Genomic DNA, 23,162 nt, shown 5'->3' with positions numbered 1-23,162 from the left:
CTGAGGTCCCGGATGACGATGAGGTCCCAGCGCAATATTGAAGCGGAGCGGTAAGCTTGTTTCACCTACTTTTCCCGTGAATAGATTTGCATCCGTGTCCGATGGCTAACTGGACCCCCGGCCGTAGGCTTAGCAGTAGAATGTAATTTTTCAAACTAATCGCCCAAACTTGCCACCATGTTCGGACCGTTCGGACGTTCGGGGCCCCATTAAAACCCATTAAGTTCAGCCAACTGCTGGCAATGATTGAAAATTAATGTTAACTGCCGCTCAGAGGCGCGGCATTCCTTGTAAACTCGCTCGTAAATAAACCGTGAGCCTGTCGTTCGGGGGGTTTTCCCAAAAACAAGTCCCAAGACCATCTCCCGGCATTACCCATAACGATTAATGGCAAGGACGCTTCCGTACCGCTTAATTGTTGCGCCCATTGTGCCGAGCCGTGGCGGTTCGGTGCCATTTGAAGTTGGTAAAAGGTGAACCCGAATCCGAGTGTTTCCAATAAGCTGCGTTTAGTGTACGTCTGGGCTCCTGTCTTGGCCATCGTTCGAAAGATTGAGTCCTCTGATGTTTGCTTAACGATTTTAAAATGTGCCATCGGTTACAGCAGGATCGGTGGATCGTAACTTACAAGCGACTTCGCACACTGAAGTTTTCGGGTTGCCGAATGTAAAAGTTTCGTAAGGATAGTTAAAAGTTTAATTAAAAATTAAATCCGGCGTGCCTAGATAAAAGAGAATAAGCTTCGAACAAAAAAAGAGTGGAAACTATTGCAGTCTCTTCGGTGGAATTCTGCAATCTAAGAAATGGCATATTAAAACCTTCTACTAAAGCGTGTCTGTACTGTGGCCGCCCTTCCCGTACGGCGTGGGCCTTCGGTTGACAGCGCCAGAAAGATGGAAGACAGTCTGGTGGTTTTAATTACTGCATTTCGTTCTGCGCGAATCTGCGGCCCTCCGAGTTTTGCCACCACCGCCATGTTGGGCTCTGCTTTTATCGTTAAAACCGTGGCCATGAAGGAAGGCTGTCGGTTTTGGAAAGTTTCGCTTCGTTCGGTGAGAGCGAAAAACCACAAAATTCATTCACCACATCTACATATCGCCGACCGGTGGGCCACCAGCTGCTGACGCCCGGCCGGGGGGCTGGGGTTGCTGTAGGGATTTATTTACGATTACCAACCCCCTCGGGCCAGCCACGGGTGGGGCTCGAAAAGAAAGTGAAAGCGTCGCCCGTCACCGAGTCACGCCCGACGGCCCGGTGGAGGGATTTGCATTTCTCTGCTTTATGCTGCTGCCGCATCGTGCACGGCAAGGACCCCGGCAGCGTTTGTTTGGATTGCTTCGGAGGACGCTCGCGTTCCGGGAGGTGTGCGATTGTGTGCATGTGAGTTCCACGTGCCGGTCGTTGTCCCGTTTTATGCTGGAATTTCGGAATTAATGTTGAGGTTGTTGCGAGCGAGCGGGCGGGCAATGCAGACGACAGCCGACAGACGGGCCCGGCCAGGATGTGAATCGGGGCTTTGTTTATCCTTCTTCAGTTCCACTAGCGCGAGGCATTCGGTGGAGGCATGAGTGGTGAACAATTGCAGCGTTTGAAACTGACAAACGAAAAGGGCCACTCACATTTCACTGTCACTGTCGCTTTTGCTTTCATTACTTTTTTATGTATTAGCCGAAAGAGTAACACTAATTTTTTGTGGCCACTTTGGAACTCGTTAAAATTTAGCAGCGCCCGAGGATCATTTGTTTGCTCAGTTCTTCAATCCGACCGGCAACCAGCGGCGCTTAGCGATTGTGCCTCTCCAACGTGAAGCATCCGCGCGGTGGAACAGCACAGTCGGCGAGTTTCTTGCCCTCCGACCGAGATGGTGCTACAAATGTTCCACCAGAAAGCACCTATTTGTTCAACGTTTAGTTTGCTGAGAACACGGCACGGCAAGAGTGCGGTAAAGTGCGACCGAGAAACAATCGCGCCGCTAAACAGCAGCCACGGTGCGAAGCTTTCTTAATGGAAAAACTTTTCCGATTTGAACATTTTTCCCGGGCCACCCGGGTGGGGGGAACAGGCGGGGGGCGGTTAATGCACTTGTTCTGCACCAGTTACTTACCGGCCGGCACCAAAACCACCGCTCCGTCGGTGCGATTGTTTTCCGTCGGTTTGTTTGTGTAGTTGCTTTCCTTCGTATTCCTTTTTTCCGTTACTGCTCCTTACGTGCGCGGTAAGACTTAATTTTCGTGTGAAATGAGTGCTCCTTGCTCAGGAGTGGCTCAGGACGGGAATTGAAGCAGACTGAAGGAAACCAGCGACCGATGGTGAAATTCGCGATATGCTGCGGTTGGATGAGCGGCACAATTTGTCAGACCCGAGACGATCGGTTGGGCGGCAATGGGAACTTAAGCGAAAGTGAACCACCAAATCGTTGGTTTGGTTGGCTCAAAGAGTGGTAATCAAATTTTGGCCAGCAACTTTCAGTGAGCTCTTCGCTCTAATGCGTTTATAATCTCTCCATCGCAAGCAATCGCTCCAATTTGATTTAATCAGATAACGTGTGTCGCCTTTTGCTTTTGATATTCCTCAATGTTTGGAACTTTATCGATGAAAGGATAATAAAACGCAGCACGAAGCACTGTAATGGCTGCCAGCAAATTGCTACGATCGAGAGGTTATAATTCTCAAATGGTTGGTCTTTAGCTTTTGCAGAGACCAAAGGCTGTGTAAGCCATGAATTATATCCAGCAATGCTAAGGGAGATTCTATTCGTTAAATTTGGGACCTTACAGTCAACAAACACATCTGCTACACGTAAAACTTTATGGCCAGCACGAAGTACCGGGTAACATGATAACGAACCTAAACCTAAAATTGTCCTACTCTCTAGTAGAACGCATGAATTACTTAACATCCGGCCATAAAACGACTAGCTCTCGGAACACGTTATCAGCTAGCAAGATTGCCTCAACAAATGCAGTTGGTTGCAATCCTACGACATACGAGGATACCGGATATGAAATCGGCCTGTTTTTGAAAAACTGAACAGAGGGAAATGAGTCCAATGGCAAGAAGAACCTGATAAGGACTCAAGATAGCTGAAAGATAGGAAAAAGAGTTTGTTGGAATGATAAAGCATCAGGATCGTCAACATGCAGGCAACATGGACGAGTCAAATTTCAGCCCTAATAAGGGATATTAACACTAGGGTATATATTATCGCTGCAATGGAGTTCTTTGGTATGTGCGAGCCGCGGAATCGGCATCTGATTATAAATAAGAAACGTAAAAATAAAATCAAAGAGGAGGTGATTTGAAAGAATTGTGATGACGAACGTCGAAGTGTAAAAGTCTTTTTATTTTCGAGGTTCCACAGTCTGCCTGGTCTTGTTCCATTAGCTCCCGGCAGGATTTTGAAGGCTCAGTTACTTGTAAAAGCTCCCTGCTTAAGCCGCCAAGATGTGGAGCCTTTGCACTTGTCACATTCCATTCGCTTTGAATTCCGGTCCATCGTTCCTTGATTGGCTTAAAGGTCCATCATTCGTCTTTTAAACCGAGTAAGAAATTCGAAGGCAGTTGAACTCCCAAAACGTGTTCTATGTCCAGAATGTAATAAAAAACACCCTAAGCCTAAGACGTAACGTGAACACAATTCATTCATTCCTTCAATGATTCTGGATTGAAGTCAATGCAGACTTGTTTTGATGCCAATTGTTTGGTTTGTCTGTTTTTCGGGGCTCAATTTGATTGCGTTGTTTGAAAAGACAAATAAAATTGGGCCATAGGCACACGTTTTCGATCCAAACGGATGGTATGCTAAAAGGAACCACACTGTCAACAGTTGACGCGTCGAGTTGCTTCGAGCCAGCAGCTGTAACTGGCCACGAGGTGCGCAACAACTTTTAATGTCACTCGGCAGATCGTAAACCACGGTTACGGCGCCGTCGCATTCGTCAAAGTTTTGATTGTTCATAACCGAAACTTTACGAGTGCGTAGTTAATGGTAGAGTGATGTTGTGCCCTGATCGTGCCAGCCCCGTGGCCGACCGAGGACTCGGACGGCCGTAGGCGCTCTTGAAGCTCTGCTGCACGAATGTTTGTGTACGGAAAACTATTTAGCTGCACTCTCTATTTGTTCACGGTTTGCACGAAACCGTAATGGCAAAGTTTGCAGTTTGGAAACGGTTGGTGCTTGAATTTACGGCGCAACCAGCGCAGCGACCACCGGAATGGCCGTCAGAAAGTTACTACTGGCCCGGACCGGTCCCTGTCCACCGGACTTGGCTGGCTGCTGCCAGTGCAGAAATAGTTAGTCCTGGCCCCGGGTTCGTCAACAACGTGTTAACAACCGTGGGACACATGGGCCCTTTAGTATCGTCGAAGGTTTAGGGCGACCCCGGACTACAAAGCGCCGGTGTAATAATCGTTAAACGAATGCAAATCACTACGATAAAGCGGCACCGGAAGTTAGATAGGAACCGAATCGCATGCAAATAAAGGCCGTCGTTTGTGGCCGACGACGCTATGCTTTTTCGTGCGGCAATATGTCAACCGGAGCCCACAGTGATCCTCGAAGCTGGAAGCAACAATAGCAAACCTTACGGAACCCAAACGAACTAAGCGGCTTAATTATGTTATACTATTTTGATATCAAAAATATATCATTCGCTTTATCTTTTTTTGTCGTATTAACAAAACCAGTTGACTTCCTTACCATTTCCTTCGTGATTCGGGACAGCAAAAAAGGAACCATTTCCGTTTCCTTTTGCTGTAATTCAGTGAACTTTGCGATTGAAACAATTCGCCCTATTTGGCGGTGGCACCGGACCATCAACCACCAACCGGAACCTATATGCACGATCGCCACTGGCATGTGTGCGTGTTTGCTTTTTCCCAACCCAAAAGCCCGACGGAGATTTCCGGCACGGCCCGGCCCGGATATCGGGTGTCATTAAATTTCCTGCCAACCGGCCACGGCACCACCGGTCATCATAAAAGCCCGGCCCAAAAAAATGGGTCACCTGATCAGGGGGCCAGTAAAGTCGCGGCCGCCGTCCGCGATCCCAAACAATCTCGCTGGCCAAATGGCAGACATTTTATGAGTAATGTGCAGCAACGGCAATCAACCGGAAACGGGAAATGTCGTTGCGTGTTACGCGGCAGCTCCGACTGCGCTTTGGCCCAGCCCGGCAGCGTAATGATCCTGCCATCCCTGACCACGGACATCCTGGTCGGCCGGCGGGCTGCGGCAATTAAACTGCCGTTCGGAAAGGAAATCTCGCCGCTGGCCCGACCGTTGACCGTTGGCTGCGGATGTTTGCCGAGCGTGTCGGTAAATCAATATAATTCGCTCATAAAAATTGGGAGGTTCCGTGTCCGGCGCTTGCAGGCGGCTCCGGTCCGGGTCAGTGGGCCCGAACGTGCCCGCGTTTGTGTGTGTTTAAGCGTTTCCGTGGCCACTCCGTGGTTGACGGTTGCCCTACTTCCGGGTTGCCCGCCCGGGTGCACCGGATGAATTGATTTCACCGGTGCCCCACCCGGTCGGAAGCGTTTCGTTCGATTGAGCTTGAATTTATGGTACGATGGTTACATTCGGCCACACGGTGCACGGTGGGGTTTTTGTTTTAAAACGAGGTACCGCTTTTAATTATCCATCATGGGTGATTTGTAGCCCGGCTCCGGGCAAGGTGCGGCCACGTCAGAAGACACTCCAAATGGCACTCACCCATAAAAAGGGCAAACAGTGACACGCACACACTCTCTTTCGCGCTCTTTTTCGCTCACTGGCTTTAATGGGGGCCCATCCGGATGCTAAATTGATTTTCCGCCGACGATAAATTCAACATCAACCGGCGTCATAAACTCGCGAAAACAGCGGCACCGGTTGACGGCTTATGGGTTTATTGGCGCTAAACTTCAGCCCGGTTTAGCGAAACGACATTGCGATTTAATTTTCTACGGGTAATAGAACCGGGTTTTAACCTCGTTTTCAAAGGCCAAAGCCAATCATAAAATGGAAAATTAATCGGGGAAAGATTGGATGGATTGGATGCCAGGAGCACGTGTGTGAAAACGCCCTGATACCTTGAAGGCTTCGGCAAAGTGAAGCCGCAAATCAATCATTGAATTTAAAATCATTACTCACAATTGAAATTTACTTTTACGTTCATTGATGGTCGATTCGAAACTAAGTAGCACACAACCGGGGAGACTACCGAGGCCCAATTCTGTGCTGCGACCAGCCGTCTCCACGTTCGCATTGTGATCTCATGCGAAAAGAGCGTTGAAAGTATGTAAGGACTCTTCGCCTTCAATTAATAGAGTGAAAAGATGAGGATGGGCTGAATTTAAACGTGGTTGTTCAAGCCTTGAAGAGGATCAACGTCAAGGACATCCAAAAACAGCAACAATCGGATAATCGTCGAGTGACTGAAACAATGGAGAAAAAACACATCCAACAACTTTCTCGGCAACAGAGCGTTTTCGAAAGGATCAAGTGGATTTTGTGCGTCGACTCATCATTATGGAGGAGACTTGGGTCCAAAACATGATGCGAAAGAGTGGTATGAACCTAGTTCTTCAGCTCCAAAATGAGTTCGTATCCAAAAAACGACCAAGAAGTTGTTGGCATTAATTTTTGGGGATACGAATGAAATTTTGTTAGCGGATTACTTGCAAACTGGTAGAACAATAAATTCCCTTTATGATTGTAACCTTTTAGACCAGCTGAAGGAGAAAATTCGTGAAAAAAGACCCGGTTTGCAAAAGAAAAATATCCCCTTTCATCAGGACAATGCAGCGTGTCACGAGAGCATTTCGACAATGGCAAAAATCAATGAATTAAAGTTCGAACATCTACCATATTCACCAGATTTGGCCTCTAGCGACTTTCATCTGTTTCCAGACCTTAAAAAAATCATGCGTGGTAAGTGTTTTTCATCATATGATGACGTCATAAAGACTGCTGAAGCGTATTTTGAAGCCCTTCCGGATCCTCACTTCAAGGATGGTATTCATAAACTGGAGTCTCGTTGGAATAAGTGTATTGATGTTCAGCGAGATCATACTGAATAATAAAGTGTACTTCAAACCATAAAATTGTGTTTTTCTTATCGAACCGCAAAACTTATTGAGCCGCCTGGTGCCAACTATCAGCTCTGCGGATTACCATAACACAACCTGTTTTATTTAGTAGAAGAGCTTATATCAGATGGAACGATCCGTTGAAGAACTCTATAGAAAATAAACTGTAAAAATGCAGAAGAATAGAAAAACCTCAAACCCTGAAGGATGCCACAATCAAAAAAGGACACCGACAGGAGGGGACCGCACACAGCGTTTATCTGCAATATGTTGGTTTATGCTCGCCGGATAGCGTTTGCTTCTTTAGCGTCCCATCTCTCTGTGTGTTCTTCGGATCGGCCTTCTGCGGATTGCATTTGCATTTTTCGAGCTCGAGACCGTCCGGGCTGTCGATGGCGATAAGACCCGCAGCCGCAGAGATGGGTGAGAAAATTAATAATCCCATCGCTCCCGGCCCAGGGCGCGGCTGCGACTGGTGCAGTACAAATTGTGTTTCGATGCCTGTGTTTTTCTCTTTTTCGCCCGATCACCCCGATGTCATAAAAATCCCGATAAACCCGTTCCCGTTCCGTATGGAAATGTATTGCGGTTTACCCCGGGCCTGCGGGCTGTAAGTTGCTGCCTTCCGAACCGATTGACCTTCCGCGGGCATCGATGACACTCTCGCTGATTATGCATTCCGGCAGCATGGAAAAATGGCGGTTTGCACAATGCAACACTGTCCACTGGCGACGCTGCCAAGGAACGGCCCGGCAGCTTCGAAAAACCCTCCAAAAACGACGGTGCAAGAAATAGTGTTTGTCTGCATCGAGAAGTGCGCAGCATGATTTAGTCTCCCTATTCGACGAGAGTGCCGACCGTAGTGTGACGGCATTTATTATTATTATTTTATTCTTTTTTTCGGTCCACTGTGCCGCTTATTGTTTCTGAGCCCCGGTTTGCCGTCGCCAGTTTTATGCGAGCCACGTTCCTGTCGGTGGGGGCCAGCAGCACCGAGTTTGCGGGGATGATTTTTCATCACGAGTTTTACTGCAGTCCATAATGTGGTCCTTTGCAGCAATTTCGGTCTCACCTCAAACCCGCGCCCCAGAGCGCCCTACGGTCGCCGCAGCCGCCGTTATTGAAAAATGCATTTGATAAATGTCACGCCAGTGTTCGATACCAACGACGACGATGGGAGGCCTTCGAGGCGAGTTTGGGTTCGGTTTGCGAGAGTTTCGCAGAGTTCACACTTTTTTTGTCTGCTCCTGGCGAATTCTGGCCCGGCCCACAGGACAATCGCCGGGGTCGTAACTGTCGTCACGGTGTCACTTTTGGCACCCGGGGCACTTCCAGCATCGGGGCCCGATCCCGATGACACTTGGCGTTTGTTTATGCAAATCGTTTCGGAATGCTGCAATGTTGCCCGTTCTGCCAGGCACGCCAAGACCGCAGCAGGCGGCGGCGGCGACGCGCCCTGTTACGGTAAATTGAATTCTGTTTGCTTTTCCCTTGGCACGGCGCCATCTTAGTTGGCTGCGTGAAATTTCGCGTCAGTCGCGGCGGTGTGCTTGAGCTTCAGCATGAACTTTCACGACGGTCGTGGCGATGAAACGTGGACACGGAAGCCGTGCGTGCCAGAGCAGGACCGCCCCGGGGCACGCTTCCCGTGGCCGTTCACCTGGACGACGGGAGTCCGGCAGCCGAGTCTCAATCCGGGCGATATGGCAAATCTTCACGAACGTATCGGCCACCTGAGGCCGCTCTGGTTCGAAGGGCTGCAGCTGAACGTAACGCGCGGGCTCGGTGTGAACCGCAGTGTCGGGTGCAGCTGGACGCTAAGCCACGTCACACCGACCGGCTTCCGGTGTGGCGGTCAGTACCAGCGACGCTGCAGTGACCACGTCTTGGTAGGTGTGTATGTGCGTGTAGTGTCCTTGCGTCGGTGCCTATTCATGTGTTTCCACAATTCCAGAAAACACCACTTGTGGCGTTCGATGTGAATCCGAGCACGCTCGCCTCGAACCTGCAGTTCCGGTATCGTCCGGTCGAGGCGCTCTGTGTCACAGCGAGCCTGCAGCTCCAACCCCGACGGCTTCCGCTCGTCGACGAGCTGTCCGTGCAGCATACGGGCTTAAGTCACACGTCGACCGTGCGCTACGGTGGCACGGCTACGCCCGGTTCGTGCCGCTTCAGCGCGGATCATCTGGTCAGCCTGAACGATCGGCTGTGCGTCGGGCTGGAGGTCCTGACCGAGTGCCACCGCGGCGTGTTCCGTACGGGAGTGGCCTTCGCCAGCAGGTGGGTGTGAATATAGCTCGCCCCCCAGGCCATGCCGGCCACGGGGTCTTAGAAATAAGTGCAGCCGGGATTAGTGGGGACAATTTTGCGGCCAGCACCTCCGTAGCAGGCAGCGGCAGCCGGGAACAACGGCTACAAGCCACTTAATTAATGCGATTAAGCAGCGGTGGTGGTGCTGCCAGCGGGCGAATCTAGTAGCCTACGTTTGAATTGAATTACTTTCAGACAAACGGTGGTTGTTGTTGAGCAGTTTTATGGTCCCGGTCCGCGTTTCGCATACCACATTCGGGATTTCACCATTTTATGGCTTTTCAATGAAACTGACTTCCCTTAATTGTTAAATACCTGAGCGGTCTACCGCCATTTTATAAGCTTGTGTGTGTTTAGTGTTTGCAATGAGTTACTAATGCCTTAGCAACAGTTCAATGCATTCTTTGATAAACGAGTAATTCAGACGGCTTAGTCCATAGTGGTACTCAATTTCAATTCTAATGCACGACTTGCATGCTGAAGATACCATTTTTTTTAAAAACAATCGAAATTTTCTAAAGGCGAACGTAAACTAAATTTTCTATTTTTCCTTTCTAATGTATGTTTGTAAGCATAGAAATATGTAAAATAATGAGGTTTAAGAATCGAAAATGAGACTATTTTTTATGGAATTGATAATTTGTGGATGCCTCGCCAAAGTTATGTTACCGTGTCTTCTGGCCCATTATTTTTTTATTTTATTTATTATATTTAATCGATCTGAATCCGAAGCGTCAGGTTTTGGGAACTTGTGGTACACCACACCTTGCTGGTCTCATCGGACACACAATATTACGTTTTTGCAGTCGAAGTTGACGGTTGTCCCTGACTGGCCCTTGATTTTTTCTTTGCAGGATTCTCAAAATGAATCCATTTCTTTCCTCACTCACTCACTTCGGTTTTGCTGCTTTCTTTCGTTCAGTTCATGTGACACCCATTTTCCAATTTTCTGGATCTTTCCCAGGACCTTCAAACGTAGGGTTGTGGTGTATTTCGATACATTTAGCTGACCGGCGTGTTGTTGTGGCGTTTGTGTGTTATTATAGCCCAAAAGTTCTTGTAATTCAGCGTTCTTGATCAGTTTTGGATGCTTCCCACGCTCTTTGTTAGTGAATTGAAAAGTTCCATGTCTTCGATGCGATTCTGCAGCAAAATACCTATGATGTTCGCATTCCCTTTTTTAGGCACATAAGAGGGCATCAATTCCGCAAGTTGCCGACTAAAACATGTTTAGTTGTAAGTTGAAATCTTTTGACAAATGTTAGAACAAGATAATGTTGCCAAAAATGCTTAATGAGGAGGTCCAAATTAGGAGCCATCCGTTTACACAATCTCATTTTCGACTGGACCTGGCGACCTATCGCTTAGGCTGCCGTTGACATAGCATGACCACCATGTTGTCAACTTCAAAGCGATGCCATCATTAACCGTTTGCTTTCTCTTACGGCACAGATACAATCGCGAAACGTGGACGCTGGCGGCCACGGTTTCACCGGAAGCGTTCGATCTGAGCTACTGGCGGAAAGTGTCGGACATGCTGCAGTTGGGCTCGTCGGTTGCCATCAACCGGTGGGAGCGCCAGGCTCTCGGCACCATCTGCTACCGCGTGGACCTCCCGGACACGGTAATTCGCGGCTCGTTCGATTCCGACTGGACGCTCGGGTTCACCTACGGCAGGTTGGTAGCGGCCGCTAGCGATGTCCCGGCAAAGATTCGACGCAATTAAATCCCAAAATTGATTCCATCCCCGGACGGGACATTTTTCTGGGTGTCGTTTCATGTGCACCCGTCAAACGAAAAACGTCCACCAAACAACAACAACACCACGCCGGCATCAACCGATGCACCGATGATCGATGGTTGCGGCTGCTGCTAATGACGGGTCTGAACTGAAGGAAGCTGACACCGGCTGCGTTCAGCGTGTGTTGGAGTTTGCTGTTTTGCATACCGAAAAACACGTTCCAGTGTGGCTTTCGGATTGATTTGGATTCTAATTTGCTCTGACGGTGGGCTCGTTGGATGAGTAGCGATCGCAGACAAAAAGGTACTAAACTTTAACTTCGACACCCAACCGGGGGTCGAAATAAATCAGCGAGAGCACCACGTCAGTTGAGGGCCTCCGTTGGGAGACCAAAATTAGTGCGATCGCTCATCGAACGGTGGGGAAACTCATATAATAAAAAGCGGTTCGAACCTCAGCCACCCACAATCAGTCACCAGCAGCGCTGATGGCGGTTTGGTTTTGTTTCCACCCTTCGCAGCGTACGCCTTCTATTGGTTCAATCATGACACAATTTTCGTTAATCGCCTTCACCACCCAGGGGCAATGGCTTCGCACCGAATTGGGTGCGCTTCTATTGATTCAATTTAAAATGTGCCTGTTTCGTTCTCATTGTCGTGTCGTTTCGTCCTGTTTGCCAAGCACTCGAGCCACGTCCTTCCGGAGGCTCGACAAGCACCGCGGATCCAGCCTACAGTGCGGCCAATAATTTTCGCGCCAACGCACGTTTTTATGGCCTGATGATCGATGCGAGTCGAGTGCGGGCCTTCGTGGAACTGGTCAATTCAATTTTAAACTATTTTTTAATCTACACCATCGCGATGTATGTGTGCTATAATTGATTCCAGTGCTGGAGTTTTGTGGCCAGGATTGATTAAAATTGAATGGGTGGCACGAGCTCAGCAGTCGGGCACTGCATCGGGATGCATTTTTTGTGACTTTTTCCTAGTTTAATTTCATTCAGGATTTAATGGACGGCCTAATGATTGCGTTGATTAGTCCCAACGGAGCTACACTGAACCGGTTTTGTGGTCATTCCGTTCCGATGGCTAAGTTGGTGATGTGAACCAGGTGTAGGGTTAATCGTCAGTGCAATAGAGCACGCTTGATGCACTTGATGACTTTAGGCGCGCGTTCAATTCCGGGAAAACTCCAAATCGGTGGCCCTGTCTGTTCATCTGGCAAACGCTTTTCAACAAGAACGCATTTCCGGTTCAAAGCGAAACGCATGGACCCCCACGACATCCGCCCATGCGGAGGCTATTAGTTTTTACGACCGAATTGGGGTCGAAACCTTCCAGCCTTCCGACGGTGGTTCCGCCAACATTCAGAAACAAGTTTCTAGAGAACGCCACGAACCGGGAAACCGGAAATTCCATAAAAAAACGGTGGCTGATGTGATCTCGGTGGTGGTCGGCCGGCGATCAATGACCAGCCCGGTGATGTGAACCGGAATGTGACCCACAAAGCCCGCATGGGAAGTCATGGGATTTAATTTTACGAAGTCACCAATCTGGAATGCCTCAAATTTATGCTCAGAAATTCGGCCGGTGACTTCCGCACTTTTCCCCCAAGGCCCTACTGTTTTGCCTTATCAGCAAGGAATGGCAAAACCTACCGCTTCGGTCAGGAGCTACAGTTCTGTTTTCCGGGTTGTAAAGTTTAGCCACACACATTTTGCCTCCGCCGGTAGGATTAAGGGCAGAAGCAGGCACCGGCTTCGACCAAAAAGGACCCGGGTGTGCCGGGATTGGAAGGCTAATACGCAGATCTCCCGTGGACGGCTACCGGCGGTTCCGGTGGTTTGGTTACGGTGATGTTGGAGAAACTTTTTTGCTGGCTCCCTGGCCCGTCCGACATGTGTCATTGGGTCGCTCCACCGGCCCAGCTGGGCCATCCTTGGGCGAACTCTGTTCGATGGCAAGCTCACTCACTCACTCACTGGCTTGGCTTTCACTTTCACGTATGCGCGCGCTGGGGAACGGAAAAGTTTCCATTTAAAGTGTGTTTTATCTTTACAATATGTCGTCGGGCAGGTTGGCCAATCACTTGGCCTCCGCCGGGTGCGGAAGTACCAAGCCAAAGTTCGAAAAGTTTGCCCCGAAACCGGTTAATGGTTTTATGTAGCTCGTTTCTTTCTACATTTAAAGCCCTTCGTTTTTTGCCATTTGATCCAAGCAACGATTTGGACCTTCGTGGAAAACGGCCCCCGAATCCTTCCGGGGGCATTATGAAAATGCATTATGGTGGTCGCCCCTTCAGAAAGTAAGGCCTTAAAAAAGCGAAACGTCTTACTGAATGGCGTTAGATAACCCGGGACGCCAATAAATCGCGCACGGCCACCACCGAAAGGATGCGCATTCTGGCTCAGGAGATGAATTATGTCGGCAGCAGGACCATTGTTTGCCGGGACCGGTGGGCTCCGTCAGGCTGTAATCACATTACGGTCACAATTAAAGCATCATGTCAAGCGCCAGCCAACGGTCCCATTGCCCGTGCGCGAGGATGGATGGTTGAGTCTTTTTTTCTGCAAAGAGCGCCTTTCTTTGGAAACCACGGGAAAAAAACGGCAACGGGAATTATGTCGTAAATTTTAGCACCCACCAAGCAGCTCCGTTATCTACTTACCTTGGGTGGGCCCAAAGTAAGTACCATTAACGCTTAGCGAGCGAATAAGGAACAGGGCTTTGTCTTGCCTCCCACGGAACGCCTCATGGGACCGGGTTTCGAGAAGAAAGCCGACCCACTGAAAGGAAAATGAGTGTTGATGCCGGCCGGGAAACCGGGTCCTTCGAAGGGTTCGCTTCGGCGTTTTCCCCGTTCCCACGGGGCACTTTCGGAAGAGTTTTATTTCCTTTCAAAATTCGGCCGGCCCTCGGGCAACCTTCCGTCCGAAGCATTCTAATCCATGCACCGGAAAGCGGGAAAGTGTGCAACTTTTAGTAATTACTCTCATTGGGGCGATTAAAAAATTAAACATTTATTATCTTCATTAATCCCCGCACACCGGCCGCCGGTTCCGCTTGCGCATCTTCATTCCGTTTGCGCTCACTCGCCGTGGACACATTCACGCCTTCGCGCGCCTTGCCGCGAGAAGAACCTCTCATTTCTCTGTTTCCGCCCAACACACGGGGTCTCAGGTCCGTCCCAAGAATCCGTCGCATTTTTTTTCCAGGCCCACCACCCTGTTGCCGATTCATGGTCCATTGGCTTCCCTGCGCCGACGGCGGCGGCGAAGTGTTTTCTCACGTTTCGCGCCATTTGCGTGGTGCCCGTGGATTCGTCAACGGGCACCATCACCACGGGAAAAGTTTCCGCCTCCGGCCCCGGGCGCTACGGCTCCATTTTTCTTTTGGTGAAAATTTAATGAAGCGATAAATTTTCTCCCGCCCGATCTCCCCGGGTTTTCCCGAACCGCGCGCGTGGTTGCCAAACGGGTTGGCATTATCCCTTGCCTTGTTCGGCTGACGTAGGCGATAAATTCACGGTACGACGGCCACGGCGCTTTAAGGGGATGTTTTTTGGTCTTTCCACCCATCAGTTCATTGCTCATTCCGCGCCACCCGCACCCGCGCCGCTACCAATCTTCGCGCGGTGCCCCGGTGGCGGTGTTGCTTTCTGGAGTTTTCTTCGGTAATTAAATTTGACGGAACGGCCGATCGGTGTTTGCGGTGCGGGTGCGGGTGCGGGAACAACAAAACATCGGTATGGAGAAGCGAATACCGCTCCGCGAGGTTGATCTGGTCGACTTTTGCTTCGACTACGAAAGTGACGGGACTGGAATGTGAGCGAAACTTCGATGGAGGCGCATAGTGGGTTTTGAAGGAATAGCGATTTGCGTCGGTGGCAGCCAAACGAAGCTGTTTTTGCCACAATAAAATGTTCGCAACCAGCTGGGCCGTTGATGGAAGGCAACGGGTCCAGTGAGAAGATACCGGTGATAAAAGAGAGTTTAGTTTCAACGACATCAACCGAACACGATATTCTGTGTCCTTCTAATTTGGGCAAACGGCCGAATTTATTTATTGGTTTTGCAGGCGCTGTTTCACTCAAAAATTGATAATTAATCTGTAAACGAAATGTTTCAACCATTAGCCATCGTTTGAACGATCTACCAAGGACTCTGTCGAATAAAACGATAATACGATATTTTGAAGAAACCTTTACCATAAAATTATTGAGTTAGCAATTTTTGCTGTTTCAATTTGGAGCTTCTTTCTGTGGACACCCTAAAGCGATTAGCGCAAAGGAGTTGAAGAGCGTGGTTGAGGTCCAGCTACCTTGTGTAACGAAACGCCACTGAAGGACGACTGAGTCACTTCCTAACCTATTAGGGTAAATAAATTTTCCCTTTTCCTGCGTGAGCCCTCGTACTGAACAAACGTGTTTTCTCTATCTTCTATCAACAATCCAATAAATCAAAACCGATCAACAAATAATTCCTAAACAATAAACTTATAACGCCAGCAAAAGAGATGAAATAAGCCTGATGCACAAAATAGCAAAGCAATAACAACAACGGCTATCATTTGAGGGAAAGCGTTTTGGTAAAATATTACATCCTTATTCGAAGTTCCGGGAAACAAAAAAGAACAATACAATATTATTTGTCCAGGTTTGGAGCATAAAGCATAAATAGCATTAAAAAGCAGCATTGCAGCGTTTGGAGCATAAAGTTGAATGGCCTCTGAATTGTATCGCGCAGAGAGCATATTTTCACTCATTCTTCTGGAATCAACATTACAATGTGGAATATTTCACAATTGCACCCAAAACGTATGAACTAATGGAGAGGATTTGCTGTAAATTATGGACCAAACGCCACACCGCCAATCGGTTCAGTTAACCGATTCAAAATTGTGTCGTTTACTTGGAATGCTATCACCTCACACTAATATTTGTGGCATTTCCACTTGAACCTAATCTAAATCATCATCGAGCTGCAATGTGGCTTTCATTCCACTTCTCGAAAAATGGGAAAACTTTCTGCCGTTTACTGCCATTTTGGCTTAACTTCGGCAGTTAAGCCTTTTCATTTCAACACAACTGACCCACTGCTTAGCTGTGATGAAATGCGCTTGAATCGAGAAGGTTTTGTGGCCCATGACCGCATTCATGCTGGGCCAAAGTTTTATCGATGCTAAATGCACTTTCCTCTGATGCAATCTGATTATCCTCCCAGCTGCGTTAACCCCCTTTTTTGCGTCCGACAGCGAATTGGAGCGGACGGTTTACAATTCTCTTAAATCTTTTCCGTTTCCATGTTGTATGTGGCCGGCCGAGCTTCCCCCTTCGGCAGCTGCTGTGTATTGAGGTTGCCGTTTGCACCTGCCTGCCACCCGGTGGGCGGTGTTTTTGCTCGTCCTGGCAATCCTACCGGGCGGCAATAATTTACCACTCCCGAGAGTAATCTTCCGGGAAGAATTATTTATCTTTCTGGTCCACTCGGCTCCCTGGCTGGGAGGCTTTTTATGAACACACCCCGGAATGCAATCTATATTTCACATTAGAATTCAAGACTACATGTGTGCACCGGTGGCCATAAGATTGCTGGCCTGTCTCTCTCACTCTCTCTCTCTCTCTCTCTCGCTCTCTATAGTTTTTCTTGGCAGGAGAAAATGCATTTAACTAAAGTGCACCGAAGGGCAGAACATTGTCGAGGTTCGTGCTGTATCGAAAGCAGGCACACAACACACACGGATGGGGCGAAACTCAGGCATCGAAACCGGCAACCCGGGACATCCAACGATCCTTGTTCGACAGCAACAGCACGTAGACGATATAAATTCCGACTGAAGCACTTTTATGACTAATGGCACCGGAAAAAGCGGGCCACCGGCAAGAGAGTGGCGCCGGAACGGGCTTTTAGATAAATTTTGCCGACATTATGCGGTCGGAGGGTCGAGCCTTTAAAGTAGTGCCTTTCTTGAGAAAGTGAACCGCCGCGCTTTGTGCCGGGCGCAAAGGATAAGCTAATAATCGCCGCCGGCGCGATGATGGCAAAGGCAACGGGCGCTGCGCGGGGTGCGTATGTTTAGCAGGGCGAACATTTGCATGCCTTTCTTCGAGCGCTGAGCAATGCGGCTTGATGGCGGTTCAAAGAGAACGCAAGAGAACTTTCTTCCAGACACAACCGACCGTGCGTCAATGAGTCGCGGAACTTGAGGCATTCTTCCGGAACGAAGGCTCGCTGCTCCGGCCGAGTGCTGGCTAAGGAAGCGTGGGTCGCATTCCGCTTCAGTTCAAAGCGATGGTTTCCCTACCTAATGGACGGTTTGACTTGCGTAGAGCGCGCGATTTGAAGTTTCTTAGTGTTCTGTGCCGTTTTCTTATCGTGGTTCTCATAGGTGGTGAGTGGAAATTCTCTAAGCTAAAGCTCCGAACGAAAGCTCGAAATTGAGTAAATGTTGCAAACAATCAAATAAATGAATCGCTGAAAGTCCCGATATGGTGATTCGTTGATTTTAAATCAGTTAATGTTTTTCGGTGCCATTTTCCTTCGTTTTAGGCCATGCTTTGGGCAAGATAGAAATGAATGCATTATGCAAAGAATTCGTAAAACAACTCAAACACATTACCATTCAAACGTGGCACTGTGTTTTGAAGCATCCCTCAAAATGGTGTGTGGGAAAAGCAGAAAGGCAATGCACAAGCCCCCGGTTGACGAATGGAAACTGCTAATAACTCGCGCCAGCAGCCTGGGCAATAGCTGGTTGATGGGCACGTCCTTCGAAAAGAGTGCAGAGAAGTATTTTTGAAGTGGCACTTTCGCCTTGGGCACCCTAGAACACCCGCCTGCCGGTTACTGAATTATGTGAGCGGCGGTTGAAAGCGCCCCACGGAACGGGTGGCACGTTAACCGGTTGGTCGTCGGGACAGAGGATAGGATCGCCAGGCTGCGGAAATCGGTCTGCAGCTGACGGCACTTCGCGTAGAGGAACTAATTACGGAGCTCCGGCGCGGTCGGTCCGCTTGACAGAGCCGTCAAGTCCTCGGGCGCGCTAGCGACACGTTGAATTCAATTACCATCGGTAATGTTGCGTGTGTTCCGTGGCTTCTCCGGTGGCACGCACGTCCTTGCCGCACACTTTCTTTGTCGCCGATGTCGAAGACACGATTTCGGTCTTCAGCTGCGCTCAAATCTAAACGACGGCACGCTAAATCTGGCCGAAGTCGAGTGGAATTAAGTGTAATCGGCAAAAACGCGGGCGGCTGGCTGCCGATGGAAAACTTTTACTGCCCCGGGGGAACACCGCGTTGGCCGCGTTGTAAATAATTCACGCGTCCGCAATTGTACCGACGGCCGACAGGATGACAGGTTTTATGGATGAAGCTCGAATTGTAAGCAGCGGCCTCAGCGGTCTGCCTCTTGGCGATCGTTCCCAATCCATCTGGATTCCACCGTTCGGCCGTTCGCGGATGATGAACTGGAACCGCCATTACTCACAGGTGGGGCGAACACAAAATCAAACGAACCCCGCCATTTGCAGGCAGCCAGCCAGGAACGGTGTGTAGTTTGATGGGGAAAAGTGGAAATTTTAATTAAAATGCCAAAGATTTATTGACTACGCGGCGCGGCTATGCGGCGCAATCAGAGGAACCGAAAAAAAACCCGACGACTGACACATTTCAAAATAAACCCAATTAAACGAAGCCGGAAGCTGGAACATTAGCGCCGATAGGACGCCGGCGCCGGCATCAACATCACCGCTAAACAATTGTTTGCCGACCACCGACCATGGGCCGATGGGAAACCGATGCGCGCGGTTCTCGGAGGGTTAATTGAATATTAATGTCTGCTTTTTTTCTGTTGCGTCAGCCGAGTTAGTCAGCTCTCCAGTGTGCCGCAAGATGGCTGCTGGAAAATGGCCCAAAAGAAACGGGGTACTCCGCCCCAAATCTGCCAGGTTTGTTGATGCTCGGAAATGGATGTGGATGTAAAAACGCCACTCGGTGCGGCCACAATCTGCTACCACCGACGGTTCGGGTTCGGGTTTATAGTACCGTGTCCTGGGGACGGCCGGGAACGGGAAGGATTAGCTACGGTTAAGCGAAATTGGTTTGTGGTCGGCACGCTACTGCCGGTCCCGGTTCCCGCGATTCGATTCGGTTGCCCGGGAGCAAAGATTTCGCGCGACCATCCCGGATCATCATCCGGGAGCGAAAGGGGCCGCCAGGCGCACAACAGTTGGTCGGCGGACAGTGCGTGTCGAATGCTATTGTTTTCAGAAACCCCAGCGAGGGCTTCCCCCTTTGTTGTGGTGGAAATGTTGTTTTCCATAATAAGCAGATTAGTGCAGGAGCACCGTCGGCCAATCGATTGGCCATCGTGATATGACTTTCAATATTAGAAAGCAACTCCATAAGTACGAGTTAATGTTGCGGAATAAAAAACTTACTGGAAACGCAATAAGTTATGAATTGTGATTTGTTTTCAAATTTGGTTTGGTTTTGGTCGCTTTTCACATAAATTTGCTCATCATCAGCCACATCCAGGTGATTTGCAGTTCCAGTCTTCCCAGGCCAGATTTGCAGTCTTTCTGAAGAGCCCAACAATGACTTCCTTTTTAACGCTGTTCCAAGCGATGCCGGTTTTCCTGATGCTGGCTTTTCTGATTCTTCCTGTTGGTGTCAAACTTTCATTTGCGACCGTAATCCACTCCAGTTCCAGATCATGCCATTCATTTATGACCCCATTTTGTATCAACACGAAACATAAACATCAAACCACCGGAGGGGGAGACATATAGTCGAGTTCCGGATAGACAAGTTCGACCTACAGGCGCAAATGCCAATGATGCAGGAATGATCTCGATAGTGACGCATTCCAGTTCTTCTCCAGCCTTCAACCGATAACTACCAAAAAAACTCTCCTTCCTACCTTCTTTTTAAAAAGAAACCCTCGACCTTCTGGTTTAATTATATTTTTATTTGAAACTAGCAGGCCCGGCGAACTTTGTTCCGCCCCAAAGGCAATTAGTAAGCAGGTTTTGGATTTTATGTAGTAAATATTTTTTATTATGATTAGCTTTCCTTTTTGTTCAGTTCAGCACCTTATGATACACTACATTTTTGGTTTTATTATCAGGAGCAAAAATTCCCGATACCGGCGTGCCAGAGGGAGTTGGCGCGGGACCAACAACCCCGTCCGTAAAAGCAAACCCTTACAGAAAGCATCAGAGATTAACATTGTCTCTGGTTCAGGCTAAGAGCGCTCAGCGTTTGTTGCCCAATAAGAAGAAGAAGAAACATAATACGTAGGAATAACTATAATAAGTTATTCTTCCACTATACTGTGTGTTAGTAAAAAAAAATAAATAAATACCTTGAATGTCGGATTAAATCCTCGTTCATTGATAATCTTTGCCCCAAATGACGTCATTTGGAAACAGCCATTGTAATTTCGAATGTTTTCCAGAAAATGACGTGATTCGGGAGTTTCGCCACGAAGCAATGATTCCATTGGTTCTGGTGGCGGAGTCAGTGAAGGCAATTTAACTTTTCCGCTGAGGCAGCACAATCCGGCCGTTTCTCCGGAAAATTTCAACGCATCACACTTATCACAATGAACGTTCATTGGCCCAATGCGAACGCTCTTATGCTCGCTGTACTTAGCGATGCAATTGTATCGAAACGCTGCCCGATACAAATCAGCTTCTTCTTCTGCAACAAAAACTGAGCGAATATTCAAATCGGCATCTTGTCGAAAATTATCTACTTGTGCGTTTCTATTTTTCGCTCGCCGATTTCTGTTTGCCAACCGAGTCCTTTCGCGAGCAATTTCTTTTTGTTCTTCAGTCATTTCATTCGCAACACTTCGCATAGTTTTTGCATTACGGCTTTGTCGGGAAAGATTCGACCGTCTTGGTCGCGGCATTGTTAAGGAAATGTATGAGGCACTTGTTATTCACTGTCCGGTATATCACGATACTACGCTGTGTTCGCGGGTTACTTCAATACATTTTGACAGTTATAAAAACGACAGCTAAGTAACAATAAAAAATTTCCAAATGTTCGAGAATGTGCGAGAGAGACTGTCAAATCGTCAAAGTAATCGCACGAAAGAGACTCGCGAGAACATAAGAAAGAGAGAGACTCGCTGTAAACTCGCTCAACCTTTGCTCGTAGTGACGCTCTCTGTCTGGCCTTTCTCGAGAAGGGAATGAAAACACGCGGTCGTGAGAGAGGGGTGGGGGGGCTTATTTTTGCTTGGGAGGAGGAGACGCTGCATTAGCGAGAAAGAGAGGCCAATAGTTATTTGCTGTTGCGCGCTTCGTCTGCCGCGCTTGCTTGGGGTGAGGGAACGCTGCTTTAGCGAGAAAGAGAAGCCAACAATTGTTTGCTGTTACGCACTCTGTCTGTCTCGTTTCAGTACGAAGAAAAATCATTGTGCAGATTTATTGTGACACGGTCGGAATATAAAAAGTATCCTAAAGCCTTCCTTGGGTTCTAAGCTACCTCCACACCAATTTTCAGCCAGATCGGTTCAGTCGTTTTTGAGTTATGAATTGTGTAACCTTTAGGCGACTTTCTTTTATATATATAGATTATGAAATTTATACTTTTTTAATTCACTATTTAAGAAACATTGGCCATGATAGGCTAGAGCTCGCTAGAGTTCCGCCAAAACTGGTCCTCTTCTGATTTAAAATGACGGTTTCCCGTTATGTTTTGGCCACAGAGATACTATGTTTCGAAGAATATTAAAATTCTTTTCGATATTGCTTCCAATGTATTTGTAAAATTCTTACCGCAATGTAGTGGCCTTTTCAACTTACGCCACTTTGAATTTTTCCAACACACAACCTGGTCATCTGGTTCCCGATTAGGTTCAAAAACTCCTATAAAACCCCTTCGGTCAGCGTCGTAAGATGAAATTCAATATTTAAAATTACTCACCGAACAGTGAGTGAGCCACCGAAGATGGTCAAAAGTCCCCCGAGACGCACACCGAGAACTACCGAACCGCGTGACATTAGTCGAATTTTGCATGCTCTGCGGGAAATCATTTTTCAAAGTAGCCACTCGACCACCGTTAAATGTAAATAGTAACTCCACGGTCAGCCCTCGGTGTCACTATTGGTTCTTCCAAAGTACAACAGCTGCTGCCAGCAGTCGGACGCTTCCTTAAGCCGGCAAACGTAACGACATAATTTATGTAAAGTAGATTAAAATCTTTTCACTTCACTTCACGGTTTCGGTCTTCGTTCGTTTTTGTTTTGCTTCGAGGGGCTGTTGTTTTGTTTTAAACCATTACTGCCGATATTCCGCCGGCAGGTTTTCCGGGCCGACCGACGGGAGGAAGCGAACTGTCGCATCTTTTCACCGTGCGAGGGCCACTGCAGCAGTGGCAGGGTTTTCCATAAATTATGCAAAAATGGAACAGATAATACCGGGCACAGGACATACGGTGTGTATGTGTGTGAGTCGCTTTCGGGTTTGGCTCCGTCGATTTTTTTCCGTCTCCAGAAGCTTTATGTCCCTCCGGAACGCTGGTGTCGGAAGGCACCGGGCGGCGCACCGATTTTACGGGAGTTTTAAAATTCAAAACCTGAAGCCCCGAAACAAGAAACAATAAGAAGGACCCCGTTCCGGGGGTCCTTGGTTACGGCGTGTTTTACGGTGCGGTACGGTTTTGGAAACTTTGAGTGTTGCATTTTACAACAACTTTGCCGACTGTCTTCGAACGGAAACCGTCGGAAAGGTGCCGAATCCTGCGCTGGGGCAAACATTTCGAAGCGCGGAGGCCGTCGGGACTCTCGCGAACCGATCTAAAGGACCGCGCCCAATCGCTCTCGTTTACAATGCAAATCGCTGTTTGAAGTGCAGTACTTTATTTTAAATTGCTATTATCAAGTGTTCAGTACAGTCCGGTTCCAGGAATCCAGGGTCCAGTTGCTGGAAATATCGTTACAAGGAGGAATCCGTGGCGCATTACACGAGGAACGCAAGTCCCACTACACAGTGACAGGTGAGATACCAGGGTTACGGAAAGTTGACCTGA

General features: G+C 48.4%; 1 protein-coding gene across 1 annotated transcript; it reads left to right on the top strand.

Annotated features, from left to right (window-relative positions):
• The first annotated feature begins 8,630 nt into the window (after nucleotides 1-8,630).
• Nucleotides 8,631-11,382, top strand: LOC131207086 (mitochondrial import receptor subunit TOM40 homolog 2). Its single transcript, XM_058199695.1, has 4 exons — nucleotides 8,631-8,957; nucleotides 9,023-9,348; nucleotides 10,831-11,055; nucleotides 11,274-11,382. Exons 1-4 carry the CDS (start codon nucleotides 8,631-8,633, stop codon nucleotides 11,380-11,382), a joined length of 987 nt encoding a protein of 328 aa, XP_058055678.1.
• The last annotated feature ends 11,780 nt before the right edge of the window (nucleotides 11,383-23,162 follow it).

This window comes from Anopheles bellator, chromosome 2 (assembly GCF_943735745.2).
Source record: "Anopheles bellator chromosome 2, idAnoBellAS_SP24_06.2, whole genome shotgun sequence".
NCBI classification, from domain to species: domain Eukaryota; kingdom Metazoa; phylum Arthropoda; class Insecta; order Diptera; family Culicidae; genus Anopheles; species Anopheles bellator.
Note: the sequence above shows the minus strand (reverse complement) of the source record. Positions and strands in the feature narration are given on the sequence as shown.